General features: G+C 36.4%; 1 protein-coding gene across 2 annotated transcripts in view; it reads right to left on the bottom strand.

Moving 5' to 3' along the window:
- The window catches only part of ZFAT (zinc finger and AT-hook domain containing), a 115,011-nt gene that overhangs the window by 46,378 nt on the left and 44,051 nt on the right, over positions 1–24,582 (bottom strand). For both annotated transcript variants that reach the window (XM_058031447.1, XM_058031439.1), the window contains 3 exons: positions 19,899–20,069; positions 14,011–14,271; positions 5,241–5,414 (listed from right to left, as the gene is read on the bottom strand). In XM_058031447.1, coding sequence (XP_057887430.1) covers positions 5,241–5,414; positions 14,011–14,271; positions 19,899–20,069 — 606 coding nt within the window. The remainder of the gene's footprint in view (positions 1–5,240; positions 5,415–14,010; positions 14,272–19,898; positions 20,070–24,582) is intronic.

Here is a 24,582-nt window from a genome sequence, read left to right on the forward strand (position 1 = left end):
ATGAAGTACCTGCTCACAAAAGGCAATCATGGCCCCTAGTGGGAGGTTGCTACTTCCCACCCTTGGAAGACAGGGAGCATTAATAATGATTAGATGCCTCCATCCACTTGGGATGAGGGTGCCAACAGACCAGCAGCCACTGCAATCACCACTAGATCACAAACTAATGACCACAGCACATGCCCAGGAAGCGAGAAAATTGGTTTCTAGGCTCTGCCCAGCCTAGCCACCACATGTCCCAAATCCCAAAAGAATGCCCTCAGTATTCAGGTGAGGGAAATGCCTAAGAACAAGGCAAACACATGCAAGGTCTTATTTTTTATTAAAAACATCAAATGCCAATAAGGAAGATAAAGGTTTTCCTGCTTCTCTAGGCAATCATTTCAAGAAGTCAAAGCATATAAATATCAGGGTGAAAAAAAAGAAGTTTACTGTACTGATAAGTTCTTTTGCAAAAATCCTTCCTCCAGCACTATCATATCTCTATTTTAAAGGCAGAATCGACTTTAGTTTACTAGACTTTATTTATGCCTTTTGCTTTCCTCTTTTCAGTCAATATCACCTAAGTAAATCTGCCTTCAGAAGAATAAGATTTGAGTTCTTCATGTCATTCTGACAGCAGCTGCTACAGATAAGCATTACCCAGTGAGCCTCATCTCTGCCTCAAACTCAGAGATGGCCTCCAGTGTCTTACAGTCTGTCCCTTGAAAAAGCAGCCTGTCCTTCACTACAGAGTTCTCCAATACTTATCAACAGTCTAAAAGGGAATGGAATTATTAGGAATGGATCAGAAATAAACCAGGAAAAAACATCAACCTAATTCCTGTTAATTCAACTAAATTCTGTAAATGTCCTAAAGCTTCAAGTATGGATCACAAAAAAAGGATAAAGAACTTCAGAAAACAGTAACAAAGAAAAAATCCTAAGTATTTTGTTTGGAAAGGGGATAGAGAATTTGGAGACCTTCAGCTTGGAAAAGAGGTAACCGAAAGTGAAATATCAGAAAAAACTTTGTAATTAGCAATACTGCAGAAAAAAAAAGTGTGAATAATCATTATCTTGCAACCCACAAAAAAAAAAAAGTTCAATGCAGACTTAAACTGAAGGAATATGTACTTTCACCCCACATTTAATTAAGTTATGGAACAATTACTGCATAATGTCACAGAAACTGAAAATATAAATGTATTCAAGATAGGATTTAGACAAATTAATTGATACATATTAAATATGATAATCCAATGCAAACACCTGTCAGAACTAATCTAATGCAAACAACTGTCAGAATCCATGAGACTTTACACAATAAGTGTCTTTTTTCTTTCCTATAGAGATGCTGCATTCTGCCTTTAGACCAACTTTTTTGTTTTAAAAAAGAACTTTAGCTGAAGTTAAAATATAAAAAAAAATCTTCATAATGTAGGTGTACATAATAGATTTCAACATTACAGACCATAACTCTGGTCTGTACAGTTAAAATAATGAATAATGAATAATAAAATAAAATAAGCTATGGATATGAAGTGAATATTTGTTTCTTTCAATCTCTTTTTGAAGCAATGTGTTTTTCCAGCTTCCACAGTATCTTGTGAAATGTGCTCCAAATGTGTGTGATCCATAGAAATACAGTTCTCAAAGTCAAAGTCATCAGAAACCAACCCTACCCATAACGCCAAAGTTATCCATACAAAGCTACCTCTAACCCTCAAAATAAAGCTAAAAAAAAGGCAAAAGGACCATTTAACACCCTGAGAATGAACCCATTTAAATTTAGACCAAAATAGAAATGCAGACCCATGTGTGGGAGGATGAACATTCCTCCTTTCACCAGGGCTGGACATTAGACTGGCTGAGCTAAATCTATCTGTAAACCCAAACAACATGAACACCTGCTCATATTCAGAGGTGAAAGGCTTCATTTTCCTAACCTTGCCTAATTCAATATTTGCTGTAAGTCAGCATAAGAATAGCATCTTTTCCCTGGCCCTCCATTCACCTACATGTTGGTGATGCCTGAAAAGTACCAGCACAGGAGTACATGAATAGGGTTAGAGAGGGGATCTGCCTAAAATCTCTCCTTCTGCAAATACATTATTAATTTTCTAGTGTGTTTCACTACAGAAATGCATCAACAGGCACAATGGTTCAAAAGCTGGAGCTGGAGAACAGCACGTGCTTGGGACAGCAGTCTGTATTTACTGACCAAGATACTTTGAGAAGGGGCAGTCCCAGTCCTCCTCCTTTCCCCAGGAGGATCATTTTGTCTGATAGTAAATCCATTCAGATGTGTCATAAACCTACAACCATCATTCCATGAGCTACAGAACAGAAATTATTGTACACAAAAAAGATTGCCACTAGTTAAACTAAGTCAGTCCCAAAATAGTAAGTAAAATTATATTCTTCCATTTCTTCCCCACTGCCCAAAAATTTTGATGGAAGAAGGATCTAAGTGTTCATAGATTACAGACAGAATCCTCTCACACAGTCGCATGAGAACGCAGGTGGACTTTTATGGACAGTGGAAATCAGGGAGAGAAAAGTCTTCTCAGTGTTGTATTAAGAATTTGTAGTTGAAAAAAAAAATCCAACTCCTTTAGAAAACAAAAAATAATTATTCTCAAGAAACCGAATACTTCATGCTGTTTTTGTATTTCTTGAAAACCAATAAACAAAACAATAATCTACCACTGACCATCTTCATAGGAACTTAAAACTAATCTAGTAACAAGCTGTCTTTAAAATATTACAGAATTTACATAAAACAGTAATTTAAATGTTCACATCTCTCCTGAATCAAACTAACTGAGCAAGAATAATAAATTGGTTTTTGACACCTTGATAATTTACAGAATTTAAACATGGGAAACAAAAGACATTAAAACCCCAGAAGATGGAATATTTGGACAAATTTATTCACTTGTTCTTAAAAACAGACTAAAAAAAATGTCTGCCATTCAAAACAATTTTCAGAAGTGCATATAATTGTAGTTATTCCCTCTCTTAATTGTATTTACTCTGTGAATTAATGCCAGCTCTCAGATTTCTACAGCTGTAAATCTATTACCTTTCATATGCCTCCTAAGAAAACATTACAGAAGAGGAACACCAGGGAAAATCAAAGTTGCCCAAATGTCCTCTCTGGGAAGTAAAAAACTGACTGATCCTCTTTGTTCAAAGGGATTTTGAAAACATCCATTTAGTCATAAATGATACAAAGCATTGTCCCAAACCTCATTAGTGCTTAGCAAAGTTACAGCAAAGTGTCAATGAAATAGTTCTAAAATAATCATTTATTTAAGAGGAGAAAAATACAGTCTAAGTATTTTCTTAGTACTGGGGATAAAATACAGCTAATTTTTAAGGCCTTCTCTATTTTTCTATTTGTCAGAATAGAATTTTACTGTAATGAACAGAATTTTACTGTAGTGGACACAAAAAGGGATATTTCCATGCACCCTCAAAACTAGGTAACAGATAGGTACAGATTGTTAATGATTGTGAGAAAGGATTAAGTTTGGATAGTGTTTAAGGAACTTCAAACTTTATTTTCAACTTAATTTCACAGATGGTCTAGTACAAAGAAAGTAGAAGAGAAGGGAGAACTATTTATATTTTTTAATAGCAGTCTACAGCAGTAACTTATCTCTTCAGCACAAGATAAATCTCTAGAAAAATTACTATGAAAAAGAATGTGAAAGACCTTTATTAAAATCTCCAGACATTTAAGTATTACTGAGCAAGGGGAACTGTCTAAGAATTGCTGGTGACATTAAGATATAGATTGTGGAAATTAATGGGGAAAAAATAGAAGGAAAATCAATGAAAAATAAATTATATGATATTTGCATTAAATATTTTTCTATTGAATCTTTAATCACTTATACAGTTTCTTCTAGAATTTCCAAATTCTGAAAAGTTGGGTGGCAATTTATAACTTTTTGAAGAGTACTGACTTTTTTACTACACATAATTTAGCTGGGAACTTGAATGTAACAAGATTATTAATTGTCAGTCAAAGAGATGAGAGGATCTTAAAACACTGCTGCAGCTTCATACTTGACCCTAAATCCCTTTGGTTCATTAAAGCCTTCTGAATATTTGATATACTATGCCCAAGTTCCTCCAAAGTTTAAGTTATTTTACTATTTTGAGTATCTCAAAAAGCATATGTGCAAGACAGCCCAAAATTTCGGTTTTACAAAGAAAAATTTTACTAGGTAGTAATTAAGGCAACAACATCCACTAGATTTACATTCTTATCCTGCATCACATGCTTCATACATTTGTTTCATTATCTATATTTACTATTATTTCATTTGCCTTTTTAAGGCAGTTTTGTGAGGAAATGGATCTTTGATTGCATTATCCACCATGTCTTTCCTTGCCCTCTTGGAAATTCTTGTAGTCCTTGCCAGAAATGTAAACGTCTAAGATAAAAATTCTTACAAAGTGCATAAAATTTAGCACCAGGAGAGGGGAATCTCCACTTATGGCTCTTTCCAAAAGCCCTGAGGAAGGGAGGTTTCTCTATATCCATAAATTAACACCTAAAGGTGTTAATTTACTTACACCTCCATGAGTCCCTGAACCAGCATATCACAGATATCAGTATCAAAAGATATTAAAAACACAGAGAATCCTGCTAGCTTCCAACCCACCACAACAAAATGAAGACCTTAAAGTTGTTCTGATAGTTATAAGCAAAACAAATGCTCAGAAAGGTTAGAAACAACGAAAAGGAGAAAATAAAGCTACAAAGCTGAAAATAATGCACAGAACTATAAAAAAGGGATTCTGACAGTCAGAATGGTTAATGGCTTATAACAAGGTAATGGTTTATATAAACACTCAAATGCAAATCTAGGTTTAAATTGTTTGAATCCTCTAATCATAATGTAGAATTTGATTTTCAAATATATATGCACTTTTCTGTTCTCTGGTCAGTGTTTTAGCATTTTCTTCTTTAAAACTATTCACAGACTAAACATAGCTGATGTTAATGCAGTAACTGAGGTTAACTACAGCCAGGTCCAGCATTTCTTGTACCTATGTAGAAATGTGACTGAAGTTCTACAATTACATAGCTGCCAGATGTGGACACTCTATCAAGATAATCAAATAATGCTAAATATTTTTCATACACTAAATATTCTAAGCAATTTTGTCTTAGACCAGTGAATGTTTCATACAGTGTCAGCATAACTTAAAAAATTTATGTAATTGGTGATTTTGATTACCTGGAATAGTTTCATGGGCTGTCAAAACCACACTTATAATAGGATTTTTAGCTCCTGAAACCTGCTCAGTCTCCTTAGTTGATGCTGTTTTCTCTGTTTTCTGAGCTCTGGGCCTCTTGGGAGTTTTTTCTCGCTCATCTTCCTTCCTGTCAAGGTCAACGTCAGAATCATTACCTAAAGAGCAAACACCAAAAAGAAGGTAACTATGTACAAAAGCAATGCAGGTAACAGTTCCTAACACTGAAAGAACAAATGGGGAGAAAATTCATGCTACAGTAGAAAGAAAGATGTTATCAAAGCATGATGTGCTGCATGATCCCTTAGGGGAAGTTTTTCCCCTCTATTTTATAAAACTAGTATGAGACTTATACAAACAAAGAAAATAAAAGAGAAAAAAATCAAAATTTAAAAAATGAACTCTCAGAAACATGTGTGTCTAAATTCATTCACATTATTGTGAATGCTACAAACTTTGTTGAAGTTCTCATGATTTTGCAATTAATAAACAATTTATTTTTCCCTTTTCCATATTTAATTGTTCTGACAATTTTAGGATTATTTTTTCCAGTACAGGCTTCATTATCCATCTTATTTAAGGGTAAGTCTTTTGACAATCTCTTCGGATTAGACCTTCTTCCACTTCTGGTATTGTAAGTCAACAGCCAGAAACATAATTTTCTTTTTTAGTGTGGATTCAAAAATAATTAGAGTTCAAAATAGTTCTTTGGTTCAACCTAACCCTGACATGTAACTCCACATTTTGAAGGCCTGCACTTCCAAATCATTCCCTGTTGCTGTTCAGAATGTCTTCAACCTCAAATAGGATAAGTTTTCAACCTGTTAACTAGAAAGCCACACAACAGCTGTATACAAAACACTCTTCTGAGATACCAATGAATAGCCAGTAATCAGCTGATTCCTTTTTTAAAGTAAATGGGGAATTCATTTACTAAAATTCTAAATAATAAAAGTCAAAAAAAAACAACCAGAAAACAAGTGTCTCTATAGATAAATAATTAGTAGTATAGATAAAGAACGAGAGAACTCTTAAGTTTATACAAATAAAATTTCTTAGATGAAATGGTAGAAGATGCAAACAAGAAAAATCAGTCAGCAAATCAAGGCATTATGCAAATTTTCAGAGGCCATGAACAAGGAAAGAAGAAACTAATGGAAGAGAATTATAAATAAACCCAGTGAATTTTTCTTTTTTTCCTCTCTCAATCTACATCAGTTGATTCAATCTCCAGAGTGAGTAATTCCATGTGTATATATAAAATATGCTGTAGTTGCCATAATGAGATAGGAAAACAAAATATAAATAAAAAACCAGTAAGAGCAAAGCTGTAGTGTGTCCAGACTTGTCATGCAAACAGCAGAAGGAGTGAAAACATATACAACAGCTGGAAGCAGCTGTTCTAATTCCAGAAATATTTTGTAAATACTCAGCTGAGATTGAAACAAAAACTGTCTCTGTGGCCTGAATCTAATGCAATAAAGGTTTGAAGTGTCCTGGCTGTTCCTTACAAAAATGAAGGGCACAAGCAGAAGCTAAAGCAGCATGGGTAAGGCTGATCACATAACCTGCATAAACCAAAATTTCTTTACTAGACACAGAACAGAAGGAAACAAGGCAGGCAGGGAAAAAGTTTAGCTTTCTCAGGCAATGCTGAGACAGAAATCTGTATGCTGACAACTGGCAGTAAACTGTAAGCCTGGAATTCATATTTAGAGTCTCCAGAATGAGAAACAATGAAAAACCAAACTGAATTCAAACACAGCCAGCCATGATTCTGCCCACCTTCCAGCTCCTCTGCATAGAGAGCCCCCAGCTTTTCAACACCTACTAATGGTTTTTCCAATTGCATTACAAAAATTCCTTGATCTATGCCTCTTCTCAACTAGGTTCTTCTCTGTGGACTTCTATGATTTTGAAAAATATTGCTGCTTTATAGGTATAAAGAATTTCATAATGTCCCCATTTAACTCCTTAATATAGTTGTAAATTATTTGTTTATACTAAAAGCAGTTCTAACACTGATATTTTTCTGCAATACTCGAAAGGGATATTTGAAGATAAAGAAAAATCCCCTTCAAACAGAACCTGCTTGTGCAGTGGTTTCTTTTGGTGTGCTGAGCAGGAGTGTAAGGAAACAGTCAAACTCTATCTTAAAGTTCTTTTCCAATCTTAGTGATTCTATAAAACAAACATATATTTTCACATTTTGCCCATTAAACAGCCTCTGTTAGTTTATTAGCAAGAATAAAATGAATTATCACAAATTTCTCAGCAGGACCAGGCTACCAACACAAGAAAGTCTTCTCATAAACAATCTGAATACACAGAATCACAGAATAAACTGAGTTGGAAGGGACTCACAAGGATCATTGACTCCAACTCCTGGCCCTGCCCAGGACTGCCACACCATGTGCCTGAGAATGTAATCTGCTTATTGAATTGTTTCCCTGAGGGTACTTCACATACTGGTTTAATTAATTAACTAATTACTCTGCTTTTGTTCAGTGGGCAGTAAGCAAAACTGAAAAGCATTAGAAAAAAGCCCCAAAAGATTTTATATACCTATGGACAAAACATGCTTTAGCTAAAAGAAATCCAGAACCATATATTGGAATAAAAGCTCTGATGAGGGGAATGGAATTTTGTCCACGTTGCTAGGATCATGTAGTTCCTAGCAGATATATGAATGGAATCCAAGCATCTTACTCCTAAACTCTCCTTTTTAACCATTAGAAGGATTCTAACCAACAATCAGTTAATCGATGAAGTAAAGTGGCTGAAGACAAATAACAAAACCATTTATTACCTTTTCATCTTAATATGAAACTCTATTAACTTTTGAGTATTGGAATTCTACTAAAAAAAGGAGACCCACAGATTTGAGTTTGTTTGTGATCCATGTTAGTGAACAACTATGACCACAGTAGCCAACAAATGCTTCACATTGTTTTTCTTTCCTGACTTGCCTCTGTCAGGCAGATCAGTTTGGCAGTTCTTCCAGTCCAACCAAGGGTCAAGGTGAAGACATGCATTACAATAAACATTGCTGACTGTCTCCCTGATTTCAAAACAGATCACAAATACTATTTTAAAAGACTTAAAAACAGCATGCAGCATTTCAATATAAAAATACTTCTTTGTTAAAATGGAGCTGTTTCATACATGTAGAATATTTGTGCATGTAGGCTAAGCACTAAAAATTATGGCCATACAAAAAAAAATTTCCTACAAAACCCAAAGCTGGTAAGTACTTCAAACAAAAAACTGAATCTCAACTGCCTATATGACAAAAAATATCTCAACTTTCTCAGCATGAGCTGAAAACACCCATCCCCTAACAGGAGGATTACATTCAGTATGAGCAAAGGTGTGAGGCAGCTACTGAGTGCTGTGCAATCTCAGCTAACACAAAAAAAACCCACACATAGATTGGTGAGAAACAGCAATGAGAAAACTCCACTGATTTCCTGACCACACATCTGCTACTAGCGCTGAGGATGTGTAAGAACATTCTCATCCTCACGAGATACCTGATATTAAAAAAAAAAAAAAATCCTCTTTCTACAGTGATCTAATTCTGATACCTGATACCTAAACATTAAAATTTATTCACTAATTTGATGCCTGTTGATGGTAGTAGCCCCATTCCACTGTGTCTGAGAGAAACAGACTTCCAGAAACATCTTCCAGAAACAATTTGTTGATAAGGAGCTGGGGTGTACACATCTACAACACATTTTGCTACAAACAGAACAGTTTTGTGGTCTGTGTGTAACCTGAGACTTAAAAATCCTTCAAACCAACACTCCCTATCAAATCACCAAATGAACAAACACCTTAACTCTCAATGACAGCTGCTTTGTTTCTGAACTCTGTACACCAAAAATACCCTGAAGTGGAAGGTGTGTTTTAGGAAAGGACTGAAAGGGACACAAAAGTATGTTTTAATGAAAAAGAGCTTCAACTTTGACCACAGGGCTCAAACAGCCTTTCTACAGGATGTGGCCATCTCATCAGTATTTACCTGCCTTCCTAGAAAAAAAAATTCTTCCCTGTTAGGATCATGGATTAGAGTGTCAAATAAATGCTTTGTCCATGTCAACTAGGATAGTTCTTCTGTATAATAACTACCACGGGTTATAAAGGAATATTTAAAGGAACATAGAAAGGATGATTTTAAGATGATTTATGAGAAAATGGAGTATATGCCACTTGAATAGCTGAGTTTCTCCAGGCAGTAAAAGCCTTTGCTTGTTCCTGAACAGGTTTGTTTAGACCAACTGTCTCACTCTGCACCTCCCATTGTCAGCTGGCACCTGGATCCAACAGACAGACAGATGGACAGAGCGCCCTCCCCAGCACCAGGCGTTTCAACGCCACTCGTGTTTGTGCAAGGAACACAAAACTGAGCAGCCTCAAACCCAATCCAGGAATGGTCAGGGCTGTGATCAGCAGAGCTCCTTCCAGCTCTGAATTAATCAGGGCTTCCAGAGTCCCACTGAATGGCATCCTTCACCTGTCCCAGGATTCTGCTGGAGTTATTAACTGAAGGGATTGCTCTCAGCATTTGTAATTGGATGTAGGACATTTCACAGGCACAGCTACACAGCCTTAACTGGCATGTTTTTAAACTACTCTTCATTCAAATTACTATTTTTTAGTCTCTAAGAAGTGATATTTTATAGCAGCAGGAGAGCAGCTTGGAAAAAAACAAAAGTGAACTGACCATTTGAAATTAACACAGGCAATTGTTTCTCCTGCAGACAATGACATTCTACTTGCAGGAAGAATTAATTTTAATTAGAATCCAGCTGATGGCAAAACCATTTTAAACTAAGGCCAAACATGACATCTTTAAGATATACGTAGGCTCCCACTTCAGGAGGATTAAATGGCTCACTCCAGAGAAGGAACTGTAATCTGTCTTCCACCCAAATGCCATTCCTCAGCCATTAAATGTTCTCACTTGTATTTTGCAGCCAGACCCAAACCATTAGCCAGAACTGTTAATTTTGTTTAACCAAAAAGAAACAGAAATAACTGTACACACAATTTGGCTTGCAAACCAGCAACCTGCTTAGGCAAATAAGCACTCTCTGAAAAAATATATTTACTAAGCATGTACATGAAGAAATTGGAAATACAGTGCACATTTTTAATCCTGTGCTGCATTGGCTTTGTGTGGCCATGTTTTGGTAGCAGAGGGGATACAGTTTGGCTTCTCTGATGGAGGTTTGGGTTTATTCCTCATTACCCTGCTCTGATTTAATAAGTTAATTTGCCCAGGCTGTGTCTGTTTTTCCTGTGATATAACTGGTGAGTGATCTCTCCTCACAAGCCTTTTGTTGTATTTTCTCTTTCCAGTCCAGCTGAGGAGCTGCTTCCTGGGCACCCTGGAGTCCAGGCAGGCTCAACCCTCCAGATTTGAAAAAAAGGACACTTTTTTTTTTGTTTGTTTTGTTTGTTTTAGTGACTGGGCCCACAAGGTGAAGGCAATCATTATGCTTTAAAGGATCAAATGAAAGGCACAAAAAATGTCAGTAACCAACAGGGCCTGGTGACTCTGGAAAGAGCAGGAGAACCATCAGTGAGTCACTGATCTCAGATCAGTGCAGGTCACTCATTACAAAAGCAAAGAACAGCAGAGGCCCTCTGCATCTACCAGCTATTCCTATGACCAATACATGTGCAGTTTCAGTGAAGTTTCAAGCCTAGCTCCAACTAGAGTTTTCTAGAGATTTATTTCCTTTAAATGCCGGTCATGTTAGGGATTTCAGCACTTTTCTTGTCGACCTATAAAAGACAGCAGAACATTTTATTACTTGAAGACCTCTATGAATATTTGAGATCCAGCTCAAAACATATGTTAGATTTCTTTGAATAGAGAATATCACACAGAATAACTATATATTTTCAATATTTTCATGCTTAGCATATTTTAGCAATAGCCAAAACATTATTTTGGTCAAAAATATAAACCACTGCATTATATGAGCTGCTATTATGGAGAAATTAACTCCATTGCAGCCAGACACAGTGCAAAGTGAAAACATCTGGCTATTAACCAGATGTCATAGAGTGCTAAGCAAGAAATTAAAAACGTGAGGGCAGTGGTACAAACTTTAAAACTACAGAAATATCTCAGAAGCATTAAAAAAACAGATAAGTAATTTCAAGTTGGAAAATACATGGATAAAAGTTAAAAAAACCCAAAAAACCTGTATGTACTAGGTAAAATGTCAAAGACTAAGGGAGAAAAACCTGCAGCTAAAGCTGTTTGTGAATTTTAGCCATCTATTTTGAACTCTCTCTGACATGCAGAAGCAGGTATTATATTTCTGGAAGATTAAAAGACCTTCAATAAAATCTTCCATCCAGCTCTAAGAACATGGGTGACAGTGCATTGAAGAAAAAAAAAATTACTGATAAAATGATGGGTTTTAAATTGACTCTTAGAGTACAAGAAAGATCTGTCTGTATTTCTAAATACTTACCTGAAAACCTAAGTTTAATAGTAAGCAGGAGTCCGAAAAATCAACCAGAATATAAAAGAAACATTAGGAAAAGAACAGAAGAGCAAAAAAACACCTCATGCCCTGGTATAAAGCAGGAGGGCTCTGCAGAGGGATCTGGACAGGCTGGATCAATGGACTGAGGCCAATTGTGTGAGGTTCCATAAGGCAAAGTGCCAGGTCCTGCCCTTGGGTCACAACTGCTCCATGCTGTGCTGCAGGCTGGGGGCAGAGGGGCTGGAAAAATGCCTGGCAGAAAAGGACCTGGAGCTGTGGGTCAGCAGTGGCTGAACATGAGCCAGAATGTGCCCAGGTGGGCAGGAAGGCAAATGGCACCTTGACACATTATTAAAGTTAATGTGGCCAGCAGGAGCAGGGCAGACACTGTCCCCCTGTACTCAGCACTGCTGAGGTCACACCTCAAACCCTGTGCTCAGGTTTGGGCCTTTCACTACAAGAAGGACATTGAGGGGCTGGAGAGGGTCCAGAGAACAGCAGAGCTGGGGAAGGGTCTGCAGCACAAGTGTGAGGAGCAGCTGAGGGAGCTGGGGGTGCCCAGCCTGGAGCAGAGGATCCAGAAGATCCTTTTCACTCTCTGCAACTGCCCGACAGGAGCTGCAGCCAGGTGGGGGTTACCTCTCCCAGGTAACAAGAGACAGGGTGAGAGGAAATGGCTTCAAGTTGTGCCAGAGGAGGCTTAGATTGGATATTAGGAAAATTTCTTCATTGAAAAGGTGATCAACCACCAGAACAGGCTGTGCAGGGAAGCAGTGGACTCAGCCTTCCAGGAAGTGTTCACAAGGTCTGAGTATGTGACACTTGGGGACATGGTTTAGTGCTGAACATGGTCATGCTGAGTTAATAGTTGGACTCCATGACCTTGGATGTCTTTTCCAAACTTAGTGATTCTGTGATTACGCAAAAGGTTATGGGGAATATTACAGAGACTATTATAGAGAATCCTAGGCAGAGAACACACTATTCTTGCCCATTCCACAGTGTTTTGTGCTACTGACTGCATTCACACACCTTATCTCAGAGAAAAATAATAATGCACATGCTACCTTCATCTATACATTCAGAAACTGAAAAGTTGTCTCAACCAGTTCATACAGTAAAGCTAGAAGTGAAAAGTTTTCGTCTGATGGGACAGTAATCAGTAGACAGCTGAGGACTGAATTTCACAAATATATTCCAAAGAATTATGTTTTCAGGATAAAACCAGCCCCCAACACCTTCACAGTTTGCAGTGAAGATAGAAAGCTTCCAAAAATTGGAACCGCTTGTTTTGGTGACCCCAAGTGATTTGTTGCTTGACTGTTTGACTTTGCTTGACCATTTTGCTTTTACCAGAGAATAAAAAAAATGTTTCATCTGCCCAAAACTGAAGCTATTAATGAAGAAGGAAAAGGATGAGCCATTTAGTTTAGAAAATTTGCAGTGTATTTTGTAGAGAAACCAATGAAGATAAGATTTAGGAGCTCTAAAGAGCTAATAGGTCAAGAACAGGTAATTTGAGTTCATACTTTGACCTGAGAGTATTTTAAAAGGACATCAGAAAATGTGACATTTCTAAAATAATTCAAATATTAACACTGGACCTAGCACATACAAACAGCAAAGGGCTTGGACACTTGGGATGTCAGAGGTGAGACAGCTGGAGTAATTGTCATTTTGTGTAGTTGAAAAATTGTACCACTGATGATACTAAAATATAACCAGGTACTTTATCAAAGCAAGAGTTTCTCTGCTCTATCAATGTATTTTGAGCTTGTTTTAATAAAGCTTTGCCACAGAAGTTAAACTCTAATATATGTGAAAGTAAAATAGTCATACTAGTTGAGTATAATCACAACAGACTAGAAAGAGTTTCCAAAGACACAGGACAGAAACACCTGTACAGGTTCATCCTTCCCCACCTATGTGAGATACTCACCTGCAGGGCCTATACCACTTCTCACTGAGAAACTACACTCCACTTTGTGAGAAACAGAACAGTTGCTATGAAAAACAAGCATTTCAGGGAGCTGTAAGACAGTCATTACTGTAATAAACATTTTGACCACTTTGAAAGAAGTTTAAACACCTTGTCTAAGTTCAGTTTTGCTTTTTTGTGTTAAAAGCAACAGACAACTCCATTCCATTTAAAGCCAGCACTGGGGATTCCAAGCCAGGTCTCATGGTGGGAACACACAGTCCCACAACCTGCTTCAGATATTTTTGCTGGATGTTTTCTTACCTCCATCTCCTTCTTCTTCTCCTTCATTGAGAACAATAATGCAGATGTGTTTTGTGAGCTGCCGTGTGTTGGAGAATTTGCGATTGCATTTCCTGCACTCCAGGCTGCCTGGTGACACTTCAGGGGGTTCTGGGCCTTCCTCTGTCCCAGGTGGAGTCTCTTTGCTTGGAACTGGGTTATTTTCTGCCACATCTTCATCCACACAAAACTTCTTAGTGGACCCTTTTGGTCTGCCCCTTTTCCTCTTCACTACGAGAAACTCTAGAAAATAAAATTAAAGTTTAAAGTAAACTATAATTAAATTCCATGGCTAATTAGCTAACAGCCATCTGATCTTTGAAAAATAGGTGCCTTGAATGAAATCTGAGGGGAGTTATCCCAAAAGCTTTAAAAAAGATTAGCATCACACAAACTTATTTCCAGCAGTGGTATTTGCTGGCATTTGTGGTAGCTGCAAAGCAATAACATTTGTGTTATTGAGATCAGCAGATGTCAAAGTGCCACAGTTTTACTTAATTACATTGCAAGCACTCTCTCAGCACATGCATACTACAAAATTGCTCTACTGTGTTTCAACACTACAAAAGCCTTTTAATTTAAGTCATTTTCAAATAAATTACCCAGGTATTGAGATGTAATCAGAGAAAAACAATGTATGTTTAAGAACCAAAATCTCATTGACTTTTTAATATAGTGAACAATTACTCCCTAATATTTTCTGTGGTTCTTGGTTGTCAGCACTTTCTAGTCAAAAGCTGGCCTAAAAAATTGTTGGCAACAAATAAACTCCAGAAGTCATGCAAAAAAATGTTTCCTGAATTACAATTGGAAGTCATCCACAACCCCCAATAAATACAATATAATTTTACATTTCCATATTTCTGTAGAGGAAATATTGATGAAATCCATGATATGCAGTGCATAGAAATACATGACAACTTAAATTGTATTTCCTGCTTAAGATTTCTCTCATCACTGCTGTTCTGATAAATTGAGATTGACAATGTAGAAGTCTGAAAACCCACAAAAAGAGGGAATATTAAAAAAAAGCGAAACTACAAAATTTTTTCAAGCACAGGTGCTGAAAGACCTTATTGAATTGGTTGATTTAGAGGATATGGAAAAATAAATGACTTAAGGAATCTTAAAGGAAGATGATGCAGGAGAACAGAAGGCAGCATCATGTTATTTGTAACCTAGTCAGCATTTCCCTAAAACATACCTGGAAAACAAAACCTCACACTCAGAGACCACAGCTTTGAGTTAACCATGTAATTACTATCAGATGAAAAAGAAAGTATTCTGTCTTCTTACAGGAGTGACTGAACACCTGTCTGCTTAAATAATGTAATAAAACTGCCAAAAAACCTTACTATGAATAGAAAAAACCCAACTGTTCCCCATAACTTTTTGCAACTTTCCACCAGTGTCCTGAACTTTTATGCTACTCTAGGAAAAGTAATTTTGTCTATTTCAGCCAAAAAGAAAGGAGTGATTTCAGCGCTATCAAAACTTCTTTTTGCTACCATTCATGTTATTTTGATATCCATCCATCACAACAATCAGTATTTAAATTGAAGAAATTAACAAACAATTAAAATAAACCCAACAACAATGATCTTTACATCACCCATCAAAAGGCCACAGTTTGCTAATAGGAATCACAGTTCCAACATGAGGAATTCACATGTGGATGCTGGTCAGACTACTACAAAATAGTTAAATCCAAGGCTTGGAAGAATGAATGCAACTACCATATGTGTATGATATTCTTTTCATTCCTTTGCAATGCAATCATCAGATTACCCAACAAAAAGAAATTAAGAAAAACCAGGTCAAAGAGATGCTTCTTCCTGGCTGTTTTAGTGAAAATTTAATGAAAAATAGAACAACACTTTCACATTAAGACAGAAATTGAAACAAAATCTTGCATGCAAGTAGAAATATGAAAACTGCTCCTTTAGATGGCTGGTGAGAGAACCTCTGCTATGGCTTATAAAATTGCAGTTCTTATCACTGTGACTACTAATGGTATGGCAAATAAACAAAGAATTACAAACATTTCTAAAATTTGCACAGTGTGTCCAGCAGTAAGAGAATTTACAGCACTTCTCAACCATGTAAAAGGGTTGGTGGCAAGAGGCAGGCAGCAACAAACACAGGAACAGGAGGGCTCATGTGAGCAACTGAAACATCACCAGAACTCCTGAGGTTTATCACAGTCATTTCTTTTCTTTGCTCCTTGGTTTCCTTTTTGCAAGACAGAACTTATCTCAAGCTACTTTGAGTTAACAATGCCAGAATTAATCTTTTAGTGAGGCACATAACCACAAATTCCAGCTGTCTCTACCCAGCATGCCCCCAGTGAGCACTTCACACTGCAGTTACAAATTCCACCTAAGATCAACAGCACACAGTAATTTAATAGCAGAACATTGTCACTCATCTGCCAGTACATAACCAAGTCAATCAAATATTGCTTGTTAGAAAAAAGAATCTATTTAACTGCTAAAAATAAAGCAGTATATTAAAAAAATAATAAAAGCCCCCTAACACTTATTTCAAGGATGCTTAGTCATAAATAGAAGTTTTAAATTGGCCATTAAAAAGATTTTGAATTAAGATCCCGTTCCCTCAAGAACAACTTCGCTGTTTCTGGGGATTTTGCACTCATTACAGACTGACTGAAACCAATCTTTATGCTGACTGCCATTGGATGAGCAATGGCAACATCCAGGGAAGACATTCTGTGCTATGCTCTATAATTATGTACTCAAAGGCATAAAAAAGATACTTCAAAAAGTGAGTAATGAAATAAACCATGTGTCTATTTTTATACTGTTCCTTCACAGGAATTGTTCACATAAGCTTGTTCAAATCAATCTATTTAATACAAAAAGTTTGTCAGAAGTCGCAAAATGCTTGTGCAAATGTCATTTAAATCTCCTGACCACATTTTAACAGGCTGATGCATTATGCAATATGAATCTTTCTCAAATGCCAGTATAAAAAACTTACATTTCATCACTTACAACAGCACAACATATTCAGACTCTTCTGCACACAGTGTCACACAAATGCACCCATATAAATCTCACCCTCAGCCTCATTTTATTACAGTTCTGTGTTTGTAGCACAGCACCAGCAACACCTCCTGTCCCCCAGGTGTGAATGAAGGCAGGCTCTGGGGGCATCCTGTGCTCAGGCAAGGATGAGGCTGATGCACACACACACCATGGCTGTAAGTGACCTTAATGGCTGCACTCCTTGGAGGAAGTGATGACACTCACACTGTAACTTTCTCTGAGGTTTCATAACACACAGAGACATGCATCCCATAATCCACATACAGCCCAAACCAAACAACAATCCAGCAGGTAGTAACAGTCTGAATAGATGAAACCAGAGCCATTGATGCTGTCCCACAAATCCTCACCAATCTAAGCAAAAGCAAGCTGAGTTTTGACAAGCACTGTGAAGGAAATGGAGATCATTGTGAAGAATTATAAAAAGCCCTAGGCTAAACTGGAGTATGAATGACTACAATTATCTGTCATTTCCCAAAACAAAGATGGCACACGCCAGTGCTGGACAAAATGTGACCTGTGTATAGATGTACAGCAACATCTCCCTGCTACCTTTGGTCCCACTTCATTAAAAAAAATTTAACATCATTGTGCCAAAATGTTTAGAACAAATCAACTCTAAATAGATCATGGCTTAACAATGGGAAAGTGGTGTGACTAAACAAAATTCAGCAGAGAGCACTGTAAATAAAATAACACTAGAGTAATAAACACATATGTCATGCCTAGCACTTTACTTGTCCCCAGTACTTATAAAATCATTAATTCATTACTCGGGAAGAACAAAGAGCTCCATTAGCAACTCAGCATTCACTCTTCTATACCTATTGTGGGGTAGCTACAGTATTTACCAATAATTGGAAGAGAAATTACACTTTCAAAGGAAAAAAAGATGTTCATCTATTAGTCACCAAAGTTTCTAATTTCTAAAAGTTCTAATTTCTAAGACTGTAATTTCTAAGACTGGTGATTCACCAATTACTTCTCCTTTCAGTGACAACACTGAATTACTGCAAACACTGGTTCACTAACAAATAATTGTATACTACAAACTTTCTAAGTTTTATTTGCTGCAGATTCCATAGCAGGAGGGAATAATTGATGCTTTCACAGAAGAACTCTTTCCAATCCAATGTTCAACTGTAGATTACAGTATTTTTATAAACGGAGCACAGAAAATAAATCAATGGGACTTCAGAACCCTCTTCTCCAATCAATGTGTCTGATGGGAAAGGAAAAATTCTAAAGAATGCTTAGAATATGACTTGAAAACTGTGGAAAAGTAATTTACCTTGATATTCTTACTGACAGCAGATATCAGTTGGGCTATCTAACCTGAAAAAAGTGGCACCATATAAGCCCATCAGATGAATAAAACTATTCACCAAGAATAATGAGAAGGTAAATTACAAATATATAACTTAAGAATGTTATATTTTACATAAGATTTGCAGAGCTGTTTTCTTAAAAGCTAATTATGCTAATTTCTGTTGCTGCAGATCATAATGGTAATTACAAACTATCCTCCTAAATGTACAATGCATGCTGAACACATACAATACAGAAAGTGCAGATACTCCTGACAAAAATGCAAAGAGAAGTTTACAGAGGAGCCTTTTTTACTAAAATTAATAAGAATATGTTACAAGGTACCAGTGTCACTGTGCTCAGAAACATTTGCAGTGGAAGGATAACAGGAAACAAAGACTGTAGAAAGGAAAATGCATTTTGCATGACTGAGGAATTAATTCTGTGCTACAAAAATAAAATTAGAATGACATTTTGAAAACTGATCTGAAATTTATTCATCACCTTCTGATACACTGGTAATTCTGGGCATTATGTGAAATAATACTCTGGTGAAATTTTTCCCCACCAGCCACCTGAGGAGACAGCAGCTCTAGTGAAATACTAAATGACCATTATTAGAAATATCTTCTTACACTGATGAAGTTAATATAACTACTGAATTACTGCTGGTAAATAAGAAAAGAAACATCACATACATATGTTAACAACAAAAAATTCTTGGAGGTATGATTTTAGAGGGCAGTTGATTCATAAGCACATAGGTTCTAAAATCCAGAAATTATAATGATTGAAAAATCCTGTTAATTGTGTTAAATAAGAGGTTTGCAGCAATACAAATCCATTACTCAGTAAGGGCATAAGAGAAGATAAAAAGTCTGAATTATTTTTAACCCATTGCTAATATTCCAAAAGATGGAAATTATCTTAAAAATGGAATGGAATGAATGTAACTTCTTCCATTGCACAATAAAACTTTTATGTGTAACTAATTCAACCTCTGATTGCTTTATTTACCAGCATCACTATCAAAACAGTTATAAATTATGAATTGTGCCACTTCCTTTTTGGAATAGAAGTATTAACATTACCTGAATCACAGCAAACATGTTAGACAACTCAAAAGGGTCACCTAAGCCTCAAGGCACACCTCACTCATGGTGTCCTGATGGCTGTTCACTGCTGCTAGACAATCTTCCCACTGCTCCCACTACAGAGCTCCAATTAAAGCTGTAGGAAGCAAACTCTGCTATAGCTCACATTGAAAATTAATGAACCAATGCCAGCATTCCCTAAGACAAATTGAGTTTATCCACATCTGCCACGTGACCTATTCTGTGCTGAATGAAATTTGGGGTGACAGTTGCACAGCGCTTATTATAAAAACCAGCTATGGAAACCATTCCATACACAATGCAGAGTCACCACACCACAGGTTTTATTAAAAAAATATGTAACACTGAAAATGACATTTCTCTCAATTTCTGAATGTACCTTCTCCATCTTTGCTTGTGTTTGTGGGTGCTGATAGAGGCTGGAGAGGAATAATGATGTCATCCACAGCAGTCCCTTCTTCCGTGTGTTTCTCAGAGACGTGAGACAACAGCTCGGACTTATTTGGTGAAAATAAGTTACAAAGCTTACACATGAAGATGGAATTGGTCCCTGAAAAAACAAGTTTAAAAACAAGGAATTAGTGTTTCCAAATGCAAGTTCTTTATGTTACCATGAGTTATTAGGATTTTGGCTCAGTCAATATAGCAACTATAATTTACCCAAGACACATAACAGGCAGCAATGAGGTGAAATTGTGTTTTATCACTAAATGAACACATTCATAATATATTCCCAAATGAATTAATTTAAGAAATGGATAAACTCCTAGCTAGATCCTCATAGGACAAAAAATTTCCTCCGGCTGAAATCTCAGAAATGTTTTAACATGACATTGACATAAAAGGAAGAAGTACAATTTAAGACCTTTTCCCCTTCCAGCCCCAAATATCTTTATAATTTTATGTATTTTCAAACATATGGTAAAGTTATATATATGACATGACATCCTCATGAAGTTCTGTGAAAAGTTCCTGTTGATTTAAGAAAAACAAACAAACAAAACCAAAAACAAACTAAAAAGCTTCAAAGCAGCAGGAGCAAATGAAGAATGTCATTAAAATGCCCCTTGGTCAATGCTTTAAATGGAAATTTGACACAACTTTTTAGGCAAATGGCCTTTTTAAATTCACAGGTACTTGAAGTGTTATGTGAAAGCAAAGAATGAAGAAAGTAAATAACAATACAGAAGGATTAATATAATCCCAGATTTTAAAAAACAGAGATTTTAGCCAGAGAAATTCAGAGGACTTCTGTTTTCTAACACTGCAGTCTTTTGGCTTAATGGTTGATTTTTGAAGAGTCCCTACTCCCTTCAGGTTCCAATGAAACAAAAAACAACCAGGAACCAATTTTAACAGCACATTGTTCTCCAGCTATATGTATGAAGCTCTGGTCCAGAGACTGGTTTCAATTGTTAACTTCCCTTCATCTCCCTAAGGAATAAACCCACTGAAACCAAACTGGAACAAGCAGCACTTTTGAGGTACAAGTCAAACCAAAGATCACTGGTTAAGTACAGAAATAACATGATAGTTTGTGAATTTTGGGATGAATCTGGGGGTATGAGAACAGGGAAGCTGTATTTTGGGACCTATTTTTAAAACAAACCTAAACACTCTCCTATTGAACCTTATTCTACCTCTTTCATGACGCAAAAATTACATAGTTCACCCCACTCAAAACAAATCTTTATTTGAGGTTAAGAGCATTCCTGAAAGTTAAGAGCAGCAGAGGTGTCTCTTACAGGTATTTGCCCCTGAAACATAACAAAAGCACAGCTCAAAACTAACAGGCAGGCTGTGCCTTCATCTCTTCCACAACATCTCTGAAAGAACAGCTCCAATACTGCTCCTGTTGCTCGAGATATCCTCTTATTACATACACAGCTCTGTAAGTGTATGGCACAATCAATGTGTTCTTGGGAGCTCAGCTGGGCTCCTTCTCAGCCATTCTGCTGTCTTGAGCACACAGATATTTCTGGTTTGATTGCAGTACATTGAAATGTTCCTTTGAACTAGTTCTGCCCTAGTTAGCATTATTTTTTTGTCGTTTTTGGGGTTTTTTTAAGGGCATGAAGCCTGTTATTGACCCAGCAGATAACAACTCTTTTCTTTAAATGTAAACACAAAATAAAATCTATGAACATTTACCTAAACATTTAACCAATTGAAATCTCAAAATGTAGCTGACATTTCTGTTTTGAGGTTTTATTTGTCACTGTTTCTGCTTCCTGACCTGCTGGCTGTTCTCCCTAGAAGTTCAAACTCAGGGTTTTGTCTCTTGTCTCCTCCTTGAACAGCTGCAATCAGTGCTCACACACCACTTTATCTCTCACTCCTCCCAGAAAGGACTTGGGGAGGGGAAGCAGAGCAAGGAGAGTGCCCAGAAGCCTCAGTGGGTGTTTAAAGGGTTTGATTAGCAAGGTCACCCAAAGCCAGGAGTGAAGAGCCCAGGGGGGAGAGCACACTCAGGGTCACTGAAGGTGCAGGAAGCACCAGGAGAACACACAAGTTTTACTCAGAGGTGAGTTGGAAACCAGAGTAAAGAAATTATTTTAGGAAAAATGCCTGGAAAAGGAGGTCAGAGAGCAGAGGATAAACTCTGCTGATCACCAGACTAAGCAAGTATGGAATAAGCAAACAATAATTGATTATGCAGTAGCTAATTAGGCAGCATAGCGATAAAGCAATGAGTTATAGTCAATTAAGTGTAAAAATCAAATCAGGAGTAAGTTAATTAACTATGCATAGAATCAATGACTAATTAGTGAATAATTAATTACGTAGGAAATCAAGTGAGCAATTAATTAGGCAGCAATTAAATATGCAGAGAAAGAAAAGAACAGTAATCAAGTATGCAGGTACACAAACATCAGGAAATTCAGCCAAAACCAATCTGGGACATTCTGTTCACTAAACATGTTTGTGGTAATTCATTATCTTCAGTTTGCCCCTATAAACTGTGCTAAATATACACTGAAATAAATAATACCAATAATTTTCCCCTTAATTGACTAGGTGGAAAATTGAGCTATAACATCAGCAAAGTCTTTTTTTTTCTAATTCTTCCAAAACCCTCAGCATATTGCTTAATTAGTAGGGATTTTTTCTTCCCACTAAGCATATCTACAGCAAAGGGAGTTTAACAAATGGATTACTAAAAACAAAGAGCAAGCTGCTAACTAGGAAGCAGATTCCCTGATTCCCAATCCCCTTCACAAAGCATAAACCAGTATCTGTCCTGTTTGGCTTTAAAGTTGGAGTGGGGAAAGGGAAAGGGGCAAGAGAGCAGCACTTATCTTGGAAAGATCCTGAAATTAACAGGACTTAAGGGAATATGTACTTCTAACCAATGTATGCCAAAATCTAGTGCAAAGTACATTTTACCTAACCAAAAATTTAATTTTGCATAAAAGGAAGTCTCAGCATTGGGTATTATTTTATTTTTAATAACTACCTTTACAAGACACACAGGGAAAGGACACAAATGTGCATTTATGTACCCTAAATCATTCTAATGGATCCAAACCTTTTCACCTTTCCTTTCAAGGTGAAAAACTCAAAGCAGGCAAGTGTTAACAACTTCTGTGAGTGCCTTTAAAGTTCTGGAGCTGTTAAAGGGAATTAGAACTCCACAATTAAATTTAAAAAATAAAGTCCCTGGGTATTTCTTGGCCTGTGTAAAAAGTTGATAGGATCAATAATTATGCATCTAGTCAACCTTCCTAAAATATGCAGCAATTAAGTTCAGAATATGAATAATAACTTATTTCTTTCTAAACTTACTACAGAGCTGAAACAAACTTTGTTGTATTATCACCATTAAATTCTTAACAGGAACTTTCTGCAACTAAAAATCTTATTCATCAGACTAGGACTTGGTCTTGTTGGGCTTTTGTTTTTTTTTTTTTTTTTTTTTTCTCTTTCTGTTGTTTCTGTACAGATATCAAGTACAATAAAAAGTGGAAAAGGTGGGCACAGCTATTCCAACCAAATTATTTATTTTGCAAAAGAACTTTTCACACACAAAGGTTGAACATGTAAGATATTGAAGTGTCTAAAAACAATAAACAAAACTTTTTCTGTTTAGGTAGAAGCAATGAAATGTGAGGTAGCAGTTAATATAAAGCAGCATGTAAAAAGCCAATAACTTTTGTTTAAGACAAGCAACACTATTTCTCAGTAATAAAATGTTTCCACTGAACATAAAAGAATGGGCAAATACAGGAGAAGAAATAATGATATCTTGTACTACTGTCAAATACTTTAAAAATATTTTACTTATCAGATCTCACTCCTCTCAGCATGTTAGAGGCTTTTCATTTTCAAAGCCATTTCAAACATCCAAAATTTTCACAAACATGTTAGTGTATTTCTGATTTTTATTGCTTTATCTCCAGGACACTTGTTTGTTGGTTTCATGGTTTTTTGTAGGGGTTTTTTTGCTGTTGTTTTACTTAAAATATACTTTCTAGTTCACATAATATTTTAATCATTATTTTCATAAAGATGCTGGTATGAACTAATTTTATTTCTTAAAGAAAAAAAACAGATAAATCAATGCTGGTTTCTGGCTATTTTCTCAATTTTGATTCATCAAGAAATTAATGTCCAGTATTACAGCACAGCTCTGAATCAAAAGCATTATCCTTGGTAAATGTTAAAGAAAAAAGAAGCATATAAAGTCTACAAAACAAACTATTTGCTACCATTAGAACAGCAGCACCACATGAACCCTGTGCTCAAAACTAACAAATCAACCACACTGCAAGTGGCAGCTGGAGAATCAAAAGCTATTTTAGGGCTGCTTTAATCTGAATTTGGGCAATTCTAAACAGTAAGCAACAGTTTCTTAATACAGCAGCACAAAATCACTGGTGAGACAAAGCCAGCCATGCAGAAAGCATTTAAGCAAAGAGGAGGAGCCCCTGACCATGGCTGTTCTTGCTCTCAGCTGCTAACTGAAATCAGGGCAATTTCATTATCATTAGTTCAGTGCCACAAACTTTACTTTAACATTAAGGAAGACTGCTACAGCAATGTCAGTACAGGGTGCATTCCTG

This window comes from Melospiza georgiana, chromosome 1 (genome assembly GCF_028018845.1).
Source record: "Melospiza georgiana isolate bMelGeo1 chromosome 1, bMelGeo1.pri, whole genome shotgun sequence".
Classification (NCBI taxonomy): Eukaryota; Metazoa; Chordata; class Aves; order Passeriformes; family Passerellidae; genus Melospiza; species Melospiza georgiana.